The 15,792-nt window shown below is 41.0% G+C and overlaps 1 protein-coding gene across 3 annotated transcripts in view; it reads left to right on the forward strand.

Moving 5' to 3' along the window:
- Positions 1-15,792, forward strand: part of LOC108258843 (rho GTPase-activating protein 6) — a 137,332-nt gene that overhangs the window by 103,300 nt on the left and 18,240 nt on the right. For all 3 annotated transcript variants that reach the window (XM_017457785.3, XM_017457784.3, XM_017457789.3), the window contains exons 3-6: positions 5,565-5,636; positions 9,026-9,282; positions 13,798-13,993; positions 14,097-14,152. In XM_017457785.3, the coding sequence (XP_017313274.1) occupies positions 5,565-5,636; positions 9,026-9,282; positions 13,798-13,993; positions 14,097-14,152 (581 nt within the window). The remainder of the gene's footprint in view (positions 1-5,564; positions 5,637-9,025; positions 9,283-13,797; positions 13,994-14,096; positions 14,153-15,792) is intronic.

The following is a 15,792-nucleotide window of genomic DNA, read 5'->3' on the forward strand; positions in this document are numbered from 1 at the left end:
TTTGCGATTGTACCACTTTTCAATCCAGCAACTGTGTCAGACCAAAGCCTGGGATCAGCATCAAATTTACGCATTCCTTCTCAACAGACTCATGACTCTATTTGTCTGAAGTATCTTCTGTTTCATTCATATCACATAATGTTCTTGGGCTTCCTGAAGTGTTTCTCTTTTTTTTTCCCTCCATTTTTTTTATTTTATTGTTTTTGTTTGACGTTTACTCCTGCAATGTGACCTAGTCCTCGCCGCAACTTCTATGGTTCATATATCGTGTTTGAGCGATTGTTTCAACAAAGCATTCTGTGGTAAAGGGGGCTATCAAATGCATTTAACGTCAATTCTGTGCGGGTACACTTAGCATCCGTGCCTCTTTTTCTTCCATTTTCTTTAATGTGCAGTCTCTACACTTGGTTACTTGTAGTCTGAAGACACTTCTTATATTCTTATATTCTGTCCTTATTGCGCTAATGTAATCAGATTCAGTAAAGCAATAAACTGTGCTATTGCCGTCCCTACCTTTGACTGCGTCCCACTGTGGAATCTGAATCTTTCAGCGGTGATGAGGGTTTTTTTGTTTGTTTGTTCCTTGGACATTCATCTCATAAGAACAACCAGCAGGCTAAGTGGGTGCAGTGGAATATTAGAGTCTGTTGTGATATTTGTATCCTGTTCATTTGCTTTTAAAGCACACCCAATTGTTTTCACGCGTGGGTGTTTCTTGGTCAGGAATTTGTCAGGGTGTGCTTTCCTGTTTGTTCTAATAGAGATGGACTCGGAAGGCACCTACAAGTATATTCTTTAAGACAGAAAACGTAGAATACTGTTGCGTGGAACGGTGGCATTGCTCTCCAGCACGTTATTCTCCATTGTTCTGTTTGGGTTTCATTCAAATACTGGTCTGGCATCACATCGAGGGTGTATTCCAGCCTTGCGTCCAGTGTTCCCGGGGTCCACAGCAACCCTGACCAGGATAAAGCACTTACTGAAGACGAGTGACTAGAAATAGAATGCTGTAATTGTTAATGGCTGTATCCACTGGCTTTTCTATCGTCATTTCTAGGCTTACTTGGGCAGTGGTGGCTTCGTTATTAAGGCTCTGGGTTACTGATCGGAAGGTCGGGGGTTCAAGCCCCAGCACTGCCAAGCTGCCACTGTTGGGCCCTTGAGCAAGGCCCTTAACCCTCTCTGCTCCATAGGGTGCCGTATCATGGCTGACCCTGCGCTCTGACCCCAGCTTCCTGACAGGCTGGGGTATGCGAAGAAAACAATTTCACTGTGCTCTACTGTACATGTGACCAATAAAGACTCATTATCATTACTATGGTGATAAAGTACAGTATTTCTTAACATAATATTTACACCATGTAAATAAAAACAAATGTATGTGCATCGATCTGAGTATGTTTTTGTAGAGTTGGAAGAGCCAGTCTTTGTCTTTCATTATTAATTCAGAGGGGTGTGTTTAATTTCTTTTGGGATTGCAGCACAGTTGGCGCGCATCATCTCTGTAACTCTACTACAGTATTCAAAAATCGATTCGAGAATAAAACTAACTTCATCGAGGTGATATAAGTGCTTAGTCTTCTTTAATGACATTATTTTATTGTGGATCATCCTAAAATTTTGTTCCTACCTGTAACAACCTAAACCATTTAGTTATTGGTGCTAACATTTGTCAAGTTTGATTGGTATGTACCAAGCAAGGTGCAAGATTTACACCAGCTTATCAGTGTTGTATTCAAATTTTTCTGTATGTAAACTCCATTGGTTCTCAGATTCATTAGTGGTCCAATTTGTCCAATTGTCCGACAGTGACAACGTCAGGGCTTGAAAACTATGTTACAATGCGGGTCATTTTGGTTGCATCATCATGACTAGATCGGTTAATTTCTTATGTAGGACCAGATGGAGAGCAGGGATTACTGAGGGGAATTTATACTCCTTTATCCTGGCCTGGGTCGTGGTTGATCTAGAGGTTTTCCTAGGAGCGCTGGCCGTAAGGTGGGAATGCCCTCTAGATGGTATGAACTTAAGCATGTGTTTAATGCACTTATCGAGCGATTAAGCATATCAAGTCAACCCACCAGCATGTTTTTTGGAAGATGGGATGAAAACTGCAAAACCCTGGAGGAAACCCACACAGACACTGGGAGAATGTGTGAACTTCAACATGGAGAGTAACCCGACCTCAGGATTGAACTGGAGGTGTGACGTGGCAGTGCTAGGACTGAGGAGTAGTCCAACTATGTGGGCTCCATCCCTCCAGGACCAGAATTGCGCAGTCCCACTGATTGGACATGGCTGAACATCTTTGGCCATTTGTTCCTCAACTGTTGCTGCTGTTGTGTGAAGCAGTGGTCCAGCAGGACCAGCAGAACTACCCGGCTTCAGTTTTAAAATCAAAGCTCATATAGACAGAAAGCATGGTGTTGTTGATGGGCTCCCAGCCCGCAGTATAAAAGCCGTCTGTCAGAATCGCACACTAAAAACTCCACATTCCTCGGCACAGGTTCTATCTCCCCTTCCATCGAAATGATTTAACATGCTGGTCTGCGTTTCCTATTAACTCCAGAGCACAGAAGTCAGGGTGCCCATGTGTTAGTGATATATCGCTGCACTTGGAGCATTGGGAGCTCTTGTGGGTGTTAGGTGTGCGTTGGTTTGGGTGATTATCTTGAGTCTAGCACACACTCGGTGAAAACAAAGCCTCAAAAACAAAACCGAGAAAAGAAAACACTGAATGATTACATGTGGTGGTGGGCCGAAAGGAGGGGATCAGAGCTTTCTGGGTTTTCCACTCAGCCACGCAAACTCCATCTTAGAAGAATTTCAGCCATTTCCTCTTGCTCTGTCTTTCCCCTTCTCTACAGTATCAGTCCATCTCACACACGAAACTGTTCTCTTATTCTCGTCTTGATACTCTGAAACGGTATCTGAATCTTTTCGCAAGGAGTCTGCGGTTATCTGAACTATGACTCATCTGGGATCATGTGATTTGTTGATTTAATTTATTACAGTTTTCAAACACCTACAGTATGGCATGTGCAGAGCTTTCAGACTTTGCTCATTTCGCGTAGGAGCTCCACAGTTTGCTGTTAAAGTATGCTGTTATGAGTTATAACTTAAAAATATGCCAAGAGCTGCCCCCCCCCCCCCTTCCCCACCCCTTCCCCACCCCAATAAAAACGGCAGATGAGCGAATCGACATGTGGATCTGGAATGGTACTTGTGTAGGTGTTTTGAACTCTCCAATATTCACTGACCGCTGGAAGCCCTGCACCATTCCCTCCATCTTTAGGCCGGTGCTCATCTTGACTTGATTTTCCCACCTTGTCTTTCTCTCAAGGTAAATGGAGAATGTTCTGAGTTTATTCTTGTAAAATACAATCATCTGTGTATGTTTGACCTGGCTAAAATCAGACAACTATACAGTTCACATTATCGAGCGATATTTATTTAGGGATGAAAATTGTCAAAAACAAGCTGAAAGATTCGAATGAGTATAAAAGGACTACAGCGACCCCCAGCCCGTCCACACAATATGGCATCATAGATATGTTATACATCTAGCTAAAGTTAGGAAGGATCAGAATAGAGCTCACATAGCAGAAAGTGCAAGCTAGCTGGCTAACATAAATGACATAAGTAAGGAATAATACACAACAGGAATAATAAATATATCGATGACCTGGTGGTGTGATGCAGAATTGCTATTAACATCCTGAAGTTGATTCTTTTGCGATATTTATCCCTCTTATACCACAGCAATTTGGCAAAGATGACATTTTTATATTAATTCAAGAGACTCCTTCCATAAATGTTCAACAAACGTCACCATGTCAACAGCTGTACATTTTTTCTTTGTTGAATAACAACACGTTTTTCAGTCTTCTTCTTATTACATGGCAAAGAAATGACATTGTCTTAGCGCGCGTCTTTAATATAGTCAAATGCATCTAGTATTTCCTAGTATAAGATTGTAGTCAACAGAATACACGATATTGAATCTATTTCTGGACGTTACTAATTTCAAGCTTGAAATTTCAACCTTGTTCTTTTAGAACAGACATTTTGAGCATTTTAAGTATTTATTTCTAGAAAGAAGCTAAATGATCCGCAAATAGAATGAGCATTATAAACCAGATATTTTCACCGGATAAGATTTTCTCATGGATTATATGGAGAGCCCACTATACAAGTCGTAAATGCACTGTTCCTATCGAAACAATGAGCGCATTAATATAGACCTGTGATTTGATTTACAGCCGGCACTGCTGTCCGAGCGGCTATTATAGTGAGAAATCCATCGACTTCTGTCCGGTCAGATTCAAGAATTCCGTAGTGCTGTGGTACAAGATGATCTAATATTATCCGGACAAATAATGTCATTATGGATATTGAGATATCGTGGGAAGTTTGATTGTAATAACAGTTACAGACTCTGAAAGCAGCTGATTTAATGATAAAATTTCATACTACAGCTTTAAAATTGTCAAATGTTACGTTTTTACTATCCATCCATCCATTTTCAGTACCACTTATTCTACACAGGGTCGCGGGGAGTCTGGAGACTATCAGAGGGAACTCAGGGCACAAGGTGGGGACACCCTGGATAGGGTGCCAACTCATTGCAGGGCACATTCATGTACACACTCACACACCCATTAACACACTCTGCCAATCATGGCTGTGGCCTGGGGAGGAAATCTGCGTTCCCGGAGGAAACCCCTGAAGCACTGGGAGATCATGCAAACTCCGTGTACACAAGGAATCGAACCCCCGACCCTGGAGGTGTGAGGCAAACGTGATAACCACTAAACCACTGTGCCCTCCAAGATTTGACTATTTTTTTTTGTACTTTCTTATGTTTAGTGTTGTTTGTGTATACATGAGTATAAGTTGTATTAAACTCACCTTTTTGGGTTTTTTTTTTTCAAACGCAACACTGTTTTGCTGCCAGCTGTATTTCCCGATATAGTAGAAATGTCTTCAGGTATCATGATGTGATATTTTGATCATATTGCCCACCCGTACTTTGAATAGTCCTGACTCATTTTAATCATAATAACAATGGGTATGGGCTCGCCACTCGAAGCCGTCATATGGAGAAACGCACAGCACATCGCACAACACGTCAAGTAGTAAGTTTTGCTTTTCGAATTGGTCCCCTTTTATCATGAGCTATAAAAGCAGGCATTTTTTTTAAACAAGATGACTGTAAGATTTAAGTGCGATGCATCTCCTCAGCGATCTCATGTTCTGCTCCACATCATCTTAGCGAGTGTGGCTGAAAGGAAATCTCTGGCTGCATTCCTGAACCACAGGAAAGCTTAGCATGTTTTGAAATCGAAGGGAGGTCAGTTGTTCACAGATTCCACCCTTCCATTCACCTTTTAGATACCGTGCACCCGATGAACCCCGCTCACATATAGGATAGAACAGCTGGTCGCTGTGGAAAGAAGTATTGGCGCCCCACGTGTGACCGCATGAGGAGTTGCGCCTTGCCGTAGTGCAGAAGCACAGGTTAACCGTTAACACGTGCTAAATTGTAGCACATGTGTTTGCAGATTGCCAGAAGAGGAAGAAGTCGCTACGGAGGAAGCTGGACTCCTTGTCCAAGGAAAAGAACAAAGACAAAGGTAACACAGATCTCAACAATGCCCTCAGGTTGATATGAACATTTTGGAAATCCAGACCATGTTTTGTAAAAACGCTGCTTAGATGTTAGGATGATGGGAAAATGGTGAAAACCATCTCCCACAGAAATACATCAGTTTATTTTACTCTGATGTGGTCCGTTTTTCCAGACTTCACACGAGACAAGGCTTCTCCTACTGTGTCAAATCCCAGGTGTAAAATCTGGCTGACCAAAAAAAAAAAAAAAAAAAAAAAAACCCACAAAAATGAAACAAAACAGGGGCACACAGATGCAGTTTCTACTGGGATATATTTAGAGAAGTGTAAAGTTCTCCTTGTAAGGGGACATGGCTCTGAGCTAGCTGACCTTGCACAGCATATTTGGCAAGGCTTGCAGTTTTGAGGGGAAAAGAATTGAAACATGGGGACATCGGGAAAGCCACCGTGTCCCACGGTTTGCCCACGTGTTATACCCTTACTATCTAACCTGATTTGAACTACTCCTCGTAGCTGTTGTGAAGTCAACAAATAGGGACAAGACTTGAAACTTTTAGATGTTTACCCCAGTCTGAAGTTGATGTTTTTATTAGACGTCGATTCTCTGACTATGAAGTCTCGGAAAATACTGTGGCAGTGAAAAAAAAAAAGTTCAGCGTTAAACATAAACACTAGCATTTAGCACAGGAATCTGGTACAATTAATCACTGCCAAGGGAAATATTCTTAAAGCACATACAGTAGGGTTTTTTTTTTTGTTTTTTTTTAAAGCACATGTTTACTTTTCATGTTAGAACACACACTGTAATAATCCTAATGCATACCCAAGAGGCTCCTTTAATTACATACGGTTATTTGTCCTAAGCCAGTACTCCTTTGAAATGGTCTGTCTTATTAGAGAGTAGCAGGTCTGGTAGTCAAAACACACACACACGCACCCACACACACACACACACACACACATACACAGTCGCTCATTCTCCCAGCATGTATATTTTGTCTGAAACACCGGTTGGTCTCGGCTGGTCTGTATCGCCAGCACATGGCCTTTGTTCCAGCTGCTATATTCAGGGGTCAGCTGTTCATACTACTATAGAACGAAATGCATACACACACTACGTGCACAGCACATCTACTATGGAACATTCTGAGGTTTCTGCTTTACTGTAACACACAGAAAAGACAAACAGTCTGGTCTGTCACTCCACGTAACTACACCGTGTCTTTATTTGGAAAAGCAGCTATAGTGTTAACGCATGCAGCACAGTGGTGTTGTACGGTCGAGCGCAAAGTCCTGTCTACAAACAGAATGAAGACCAAACCGTGGCTAAGTAGAGTATGTGTCAAACTAATACAGTATAAGGGTGTCTCGCATTGTGAATGTGATGCCTTCTACCTCATGCCAAAACTTTGACTTCTTGCATTATTAAGTTTTAAGGATTTCCCTTGTTTATATAGACGAGCTCCTGTTGAATTTGTAAAAATACAATGCGTGGGCAAATCCTAAATGTATTAGCTAAACCCTACAAGGCAAGAGGAAGCGCCAGGTTTTTGCCTGGAAAGCTAACTGAGGAAGGCGGAAACTGGTAGCTAGTATAACGGAATAACACATGGAGAGATAGTTAGCCACAGTAGTTAAGTACACTGTGTTTGAGCCCTTGATAAGAAGTCAGCAAGTCATTGGCCAGTGTTTCAGCTACACTGTGGTTTTCTAAGCACTTCAAATACTGTATAATATTTGAGTCCGGCTAGCATCCGTATTCGCTCTAAGCACAAGGTGACTACATGTCGTAAGCAGGAGAGTTCGCCCAAATGACAGGTTTGCGCTCGACATGCTTTTGTTCGGGTTTTGTCAGTATTTACACAAACCTGCGTGTTCCTGATTCTGAAAAGATGCACACGAGTAAAGTAGTGAAAACCATCCTGCCGTCAGCTAGATCATAACGGAGTAGTACACGCTGTAGTTTGAGGGACATCACAGCAGTGTGAAGCACATTATATTTCAACATAGCCTACATATCAAGTGTAATCAAATGTCAATATGGAGTAGAGGTTTTTTTTTTTTTTTTCTTCATTTTTTGGTTGTTAAACCTGCTAGTCTGGAAAAATAAAATAGCCTGTACATGAAAACTACTTGCCAACACCTGGGCTACTGATGTTTCCACCCCTGCCCTGATACCGTTATGCCTGTCTGATTGACCAAAACAATAAACATTACCTGCTGTTACAGGAAGGACTGAGCACACTCTCTGTGACAGCGGATACACTTTCATTCCAAGATTCTACAAGGAAAGAAATGAATGGCTTGACATTTATAATGTATACTAAATACCATATAACTGTGTTCACTGCATTCAGACTATAATGTTCTTCAACTATGGATAAATTATGAAATGACGTACACGTTCCTTTTTTCATTTAAAGGGGTCATATGATGCTGTTTTAAGAGTTCATTATTTGGTGTGTATATATATTGGGTGTAGTTGGATAGGTTAACATGCTTTAATGTTCAAAACACTTGCAGTACCTCTATTTCAGGCTGCCTGAAACGCTCCGATTGACTTCCGGTTTCTTCAAAGCCCCTCCTTCGGAAAAGCCCAGAGTGCTCTGATTGGCCAGCTGACCCATTGCGTTATGATTGGCCAAAGAACCTCAAGTGCGTGTGGAAATGTAACGGCCCTTACCATAATCATGAGCTTCAGCTTCCAAGGCTTCTAAAGCAAATATAAACACAGTTAATAATGTCGTAGGTTTTACCGTATCGCTTCGAAATCAATCGGAACCAACTTTGCAATCCCGACTTGAGCAGAACGTTTCACAGTGGTAAGTTTTTATTTTGTAACTCTCGTAGCTTTCAGACGCGATGTCATAAAGGTTTCATTTGTCTTCTTCACTGTAACAACTTTATGTCCTGAAGTGACAACATAAAATACTGTCTAATTTTTTTTTTTATTAATTAAAACATTATGGAGGCATTATGCTGATAATATTATATATAACTTCAGATATTATCAGTCATTAAAAAGTAATATCTGGACTTGGATCGAGGCGTTTTATGCAGGTCTGGAGCAGTGTTCTCTGTTAGATAGAATTAATCCCTTTGTGGGAGACTATGAGATTTGTAACTTGGCAGATCTTATACATGCACAAACAGATACATTACACACGAAAGGAAGAGGAAAATATAAAAAAGCATCATATGACCCCTTTAAAATTCAAGGGGGGTGCAGACTTTCTCTGCTTAATGTTTACTTCTTGGTATGATTTATTTCTCTGTACGCTTTTTATTATTACTTATTTAAATAAAGCAACCCGACTTCATTATATCGTTTCATGTCTAAATCTGCCATGCTAAATTTGAGCTGCTTTTCCCGACCTTTCTCCTGTCGCCTCAGAACACGCACCGCAGGCGTTCGGCATCTCCTTATCGCAGGTGATCGCCAACGACCGAACCCAGCGTCAGCGTCAAGAGGGTCAGAGGGAGGAGCAGAGAGACCCAAGTGACCTGGTGTCCTCCATCCTGCAGTTTGCCACGCGCCGACCCACCAAGGAGCTTTCCAGCAGCAACTCATCACTCAGCTCCACCTCGGAGACGGCCAACGAGTCCACGTCATCCAACACGCCTGAAGCGGCACCCCGCGCTCGCAGGAGGGTGAGGATAGCCAGCTTTCATCATTAATCATTAAAAAAAAAAGTGTTTGGTTATTTTCAAAGCAGTGGAACTGATGAGTTTAACCCTCATGTTCTGTTCTAATAATGATTTTTGAAATAGCGTATATTTTAAACTGACAGAATAGTCGTATACACAGACACATGGTTGTAAGCTCATTCCATATATCGCTATATTTTCCTCTGTATTGTACTGTCACAAAGTTTTGACAGGTTTTATTCAGTAGTACTTTTGAAACGGAGAATTTACCGCCAATTGAAAACCTCTTCAAGTGAAATTTAAAAACATTCCAATGTCCTGTCAGACCTCTATCATACTGTAGAGATAAAGATGAAGTCTGAGAGCACTAGTGAAAACGCTATTTTGCATTCTTTTCTAATTTAATATAGCAATTTTCATTACAAATTATTTTATTCACAACAACTTGAGTGAAAAGTGGAATTTTAAAAAATATTGACATGGATTTCAGAGTTTCTTGGTATTTGGTACGTCCCATTTGTTCTTTACTCGAACTGGTATGGACTCCACAAGTTTGTGCAAAACATTTCGATCCGTTTTAGATCAAATCCACCGGAGTGTCGCCTGATCACACGCTTCAATGGAAGAGATTAGGCATGTGGAAAATCTGACCTTTTGTACGAAGCAGTTAACATGGTCAATATCGCGCATTTGCTTACTTTTAAATAGGGACCTGGAAATAGTGCAGAATCTTGAATATTACGTATGCCAGAAATATGTTTTAAATTTTAAATCCCAAATTTTAAATCCTGTATTTTCAGTGTGGTCCCAGACTTTTGGACCCCACTGTATATGCAGTGCTTTGTTTTTTTTGGGTGGGGGCTAATCCTGGAATTCACGGTAGCATTTAAATTGTAACGCGAGGTAAAAAAAAAATTAAAAGAAAATAAAAACTCAGGACACAGTAGACCATAAACTGGGACATGTAACATGGGCTAATGGAAAAAAAAGAACAGCTCAGAACTTAGAGTTAGAAATGTGTGAAAATGACTAATACACTAAATGAAAACTATACACCATTTGGATATTTTTATGCTGATAAAAGAAAGCAAGACACAGGTGAACTAAACTATGCACAGGTGAAAACTATAGAGTCAGAGGAAAGTCTGAGGACACCAGCAGAGTTTGACCAGTGATGGAGCTGAGGTCAGGAACAGATTTTGGGATCAGGATCAGAGCCTGGGAATACGTCCCATTTTACACCAGACGTGGTAAGGACACAGTGGCGTGGTTGCTGCACGCCAAACATAATATTACATTAGAGTTCTATTTCTGCGTACCACATGCAGCAAGGGCGTGGTTTCTGTCTAGGAACAATGCAGAGTACAATATTGATGCTATATTCTATGGAAACTGGATAGTTGAAGATTGGAAAAAGACCAGGCGATGTTCTGTCCAGTTTTGTTGCGTCTATGACCATCGTCGCTTCAGAATCCTGTTCTTGGCTGATAAGAGTAGCCCCCGTTGCGGTCCTCTGCTGTTGTAGACCATCTGCTAGAAGATTTGGAGTGTTGTGAGTTCTGAGATGCTTTCCTGCTCACCCCGATTGTAAAGAGTGGTTATTTGAGTTACTGTAGACTTCCTGTCACCTCAGACCAAATCCGTGACCTCTGACCTCACAGAACCATGCTTGATGATAAGACAGGATTGATGTTAGGAGTGTAACCAGCTATAGACTGTGCATGAAAATAAAATGAGAGAGAAAGCAGAAAGAGGTACAGTGTCAAAAACCTTATTAGCCAACTACGGCATCTCTTGGGCTAGAAACTAAACCACACCTGGAAACCAGAGCCAGATAATCAGGGAAGCAGTGTTTCAAAACACAAAGGATTAGCCAGGTTCTGAAGCTTGGACGCGGAGCCCTTGTGAAACACAGGGCAATTTTGACAGCACCAGTGGAATTCTAGTTTAAATCATTTACCTCCATCTTTTAACAGCACAATAGCTCACTTACATGCATTCCAAAGGCCCCTGCGAACCTCAGGAGACCCAGCAAACTCATAAGCAGGACAATTTGGAAGTAGAAAAAGCAGATTGTGCAATCTTGGAAGTGGTGTAAGCTTGAAAAACTGCACTTTGTCCTTCGCTTTGTACATGCAGTTGTTAGACAAACATGTTTCTTTGCATAGACACTAGACAAACAACAGAATAATAAAATACCGATGAATCAAAGTTAATAAAGGTGTGACTAATGGTTCGTTGTTGGAAGCCAGGCCAGAGCCAGAGCTGGGTTGTTACAGGACAACAAACATATATTTCACTCAAGTGTTAATACATGCGCTCCCAAGCTGCATCTCAGGTTCTTACATTTATTTTGTACTTGAATATGTACTACATGAATCACATAATCATCATAATCAGAATGGATTAGTATCCTGTATATATCATATGAGAGTCAAATGAAAACAAAAGTATAAGTGCAGCATCATTTAGAATTGAATTGAATCGAATTTGTTTCAAGACGAATCCAGATACTCTTTAGGCACTGGAACACTTGAAGTAAATGAAATGGAAATTAATGTAGAAAAATGAAAAAAATTTTGTGACATCTATTTGCAATAAACAATGCAAAAAAAAAAAAAACCCCAAAAACCCCCATGTACATTATTGATCCACTTGTAAAAAAAAACAAAAAAAAAAAACAAGGGCTTTGGTAACGCAAGCGTTAACTCAAGCACTTCAGTTAATGTTCACATCAAACTTCAGAATGGGGAAAAAGTGAGATCTCTGTGGCTTTAATCTTGGCGTGGATGTTTGTGCCAGATGGGCTGGTTTGAGTATTTCAGAAACTGCTGATCTCCTGGGAATTTCACACACAGCAGTCTTTAGAGTTTACACAGAATGGTGCGAAAAACAAAAAACACCCTGCGTGTCATATATATCAGAGAAGGAACTCTGAACTACAGTTCCCAGTAGCCACTGTACCTCACTGCATCACGGTCTCATGACCACCTGCACCCGAATCACGTCATGTTTTATACACGAGCACCTATGTGTATAAAGCCACAGTTTGTACTGCACTCTTTGTCTTACGGTTGTCTTTCTTTGCCGTTAAAAGTAAATCTGCACTTGCATCCGTCTCCACCTTGCAATCGTGACACTCAGTACGTTTACATGGACAGCAGTAATCTAATTATTGACCTTATTCTGAATAAGACAATATTGTGATTAAGGTGTTTACATGAGTCGCTTTTAGAATGTTCCTGTTTTACATGTTATAGAACATAGTTCGATTAACAGCACACGTCATTACGTCCCCGCGCCACGCCGTCCGACGTCCCTCCAGAATTTCACGTATCAACATACAGTTGTTCTTCGTTATGGTACCGTATACAGTCCTGCATGTTTTTTATTTTTAATTTTACGAAAGCTTCATGTATAGTTGATTATTAGTCACGCTGTACGTGCAAATAGACGACTGCTTGAAGCCGTGGGCTGCGTCTCAAACCGCATACTTACCTAGACATATTTCTTCTACTATATAGTAGCTGAGATACATGTATTTCGCCCACTATATACATGTGTTTCTCCTACTATATAGCAGGTAAGTACGCAGTGCCGGACACAGCCGTGCTCTCTTGTTTGCCGTAAAACGGTCGAGCGCTGCCGTGTGTGTACGTGTCTTGTCGCAAAATGCGGTGAAAACTCTCACACGACGTTAATAGTGTGATTAAGGTGTGTACATGTCTGTAATACTCGTCCATAATGAGACTAAAACAGGAATACTCCATATGTCTTAATTCCATTTGTGTTTACTTCGAGTATGACTTTAGTCGGATTAAGGTCATCAAAAATCGCTGTTTACATGATAGTTTCTTTAATCAGACTATCGTCTTAATCTGGTTAATATCGGATTATTGTTGTCCATGTAAACGTACTGACTGTGAGCAGAGGGTCTGCAGACTGAAACGCCTTGTTGGTGAGAGAGCTCAAAGGAGAATGACCAGACGGGTCTGAGCTAACAGGAAGTCTATAGTAACTCAAATAATCACTCTTTACAACCGTCAGCCAAGAACAAGAATCTGAGGCAATCGCGGGTACAGACTCGCCCAAACTGGACAGCTGAAAATGAGAAAAAGTCCATGGAATGGCAACCCATCCACCTCAAGGTTCAATGTTTTGTGCATGATGAGTTGCTTTTCTGCTCACCATGGTTGCAAAGAGTGATTATTTTAGTTACTATAGATTTCCTTTCAGCTCAGACCAGTCTGGCCATTTTCCTCTGACCGCTCACTCAGTGTTTATTTTTTATTTTATTTTTTTCAAACCGTTCTGTGTAAACTCTAGAAACTGTCGTGTATGAAATTCCCAGCAGTTTCTGAAATACTCTGACCACCAACATCCACGCCACGATCAAACTTACAGGGATCACGCTTTCTGTTCATTCTGATGTTTGATATGGTTTGGCAGGGAAATGCAATAAAACACAAAGCAAAAAAAAAATCTAGACAGACATAATGATTTGAATGTCTTTGTTAGGGCGGTATGTCCGTGGACTCCATCACGGATTTGGACGACAACCAGTCACGTCTGCTGGAGGCGCTGCAGCTCTCGCTGCCTGCCGGGACGCCCAGCAAGAAGGAGAAGCAGCAGGACAAGAGACTGAGCCTGAACCCCATCTACAGGCAGGTGCCACGTGTGCTGGACAGCTGCTGCCAGCACCTTGAGAAGTATGGTACGCATGCTATGAACTTTCACACCTATGCATGATGTTAAAAAAAAAAAAAAAATCCAAATTGTGTACAGATTGCATAATTATTCTTTTATTTTTCTTTAAGGTCTACAGACAGTGGGGATCTTTAGAGTGGGCAGCTCGAAGAAAAGAGTGAGGCAGGTAGGAAGCGCAATTCTTGCTCCACACCACGACACGTCACACTCATAATATCTCCCTCATGCGTTTTCATGCATTTATGTTATTGTGCTTAACGTCCAAACAGTAAATAAAAGCTTTCAGTATTCAAATTCACTGCGGATGCTCTTAAAGCAACGGTGTGTCATTTAGATCGCCCTCTGCTGCCTAGAAAGTGAACTGCAGTAGAAGTGAAAAAATACTAATGAGACCTCTCCTAACAAACACAGCATGTACCTCATGAGTTGGCTTTTACAGGAAGAGCTATATGATGCTGCTCTGGCTGTGGGTGGAGCTACATACCCGGACAGAATAAATGTAAAACAAAGCCCGAAATGAAGAAAGTAGCCAACTCTGTTATAGAGTAACATCACAAATCGCCATTTTAGTGACGTATCTTAAAGATTATAGTATTATTACAGTTCTAGAAACACTTTTAAACATTACAAACCGCACCTTTAATTATAAGCAGGTTTCCATCCATTGTTGTTTAAGGCACAAATCTGTCTGTTACTAGATTTTTAGACCTGCTTTATTGGATCACTGATTTTCTTTGTGTGTGTGTGTGTGTGTGTGTGTGTGTGTGTAAACTTAATTTTTTGACTGTCTTTTATATGAGAAGGGCTTCGTTTCATGAAATGCTTAGAAGTTTAGTAATCCTACACGATAATCTGGCTAAACTAGAGTGGAATTGATCATTTCTAAATCACAAGGTTCTGTTTTATGCGGTGGGAGATAGAGAAGGGTGACGCCGGTGACAGTGCCATGTCTGTTTTTTTTTCTTTCTTTTTTTTTGCCGATGAAACACGTGATGAAAAAGATCCGCTGATGGACACCCCACACACACACACACACACCACCCCTTAACTCTGTCTTTGTCTAAATTCACAATCCCGACAACAGCCGAATTTATCTTTCATTCACAATGTTGCCAAACTGGTCTCAGTTATGAATGGTATATATATATATATTTTTCTTCCTTTCAAATAGTGGTGAATTTGCCCTAAATCTAAATGTACCCTCTTGTAGGTGAATACAGTGATGTTTTGTTTGATGTACACTCTCCGTACTCTGGAGAAAACATCACCCCGGTGCAAACAGTGATCTTATTTCATTAAAGTAAACAAATATCACCGGGTCCCAGTGCGCATCAGAATCAAATTGCAAAGGAAACAGGAAAGCGCTGTGTGAAGAACCTGCCGGATGAGTGATGGGAGAGACACCGCAGCATGGGTCACACAGTGTTAAGCATTTTTTTTGCTTTACTCACTACAAAAACAGCAGAAAGCTGATCATACGATTGCAAAAACAACAAAGGATACATAGAGTACATGCATAACAGTACACTCTATGATATTTAATACACTCTAGTACAATATAGTAGAAGTATTTGTTGATAATTGTTGAGTAACACAGTAATGTAGGCGAAAACGTATTTGTACCCATGTTTCCTTTGGACAGTTGTATCGACCAAGACGATTTCGACGGATCGCCGTTATTTTAATGCCTGTATGTGGGCCTGATAACACTGAGGTGGTGGGAAGTACAGCGCAGAGCTAAAACAATGCCCTTCTTCACTCTCCAACTCAACCAGTGTTCGTGCTGGGTGAATTTAACACCTGTAA

Source organism: Ictalurus punctatus, chromosome 26 (genome assembly GCF_001660625.3).
Source record: "Ictalurus punctatus breed USDA103 chromosome 26, Coco_2.0, whole genome shotgun sequence".
NCBI lineage: Eukaryota > Metazoa > Chordata > Actinopteri > Siluriformes > Ictaluridae > Ictalurus > Ictalurus punctatus.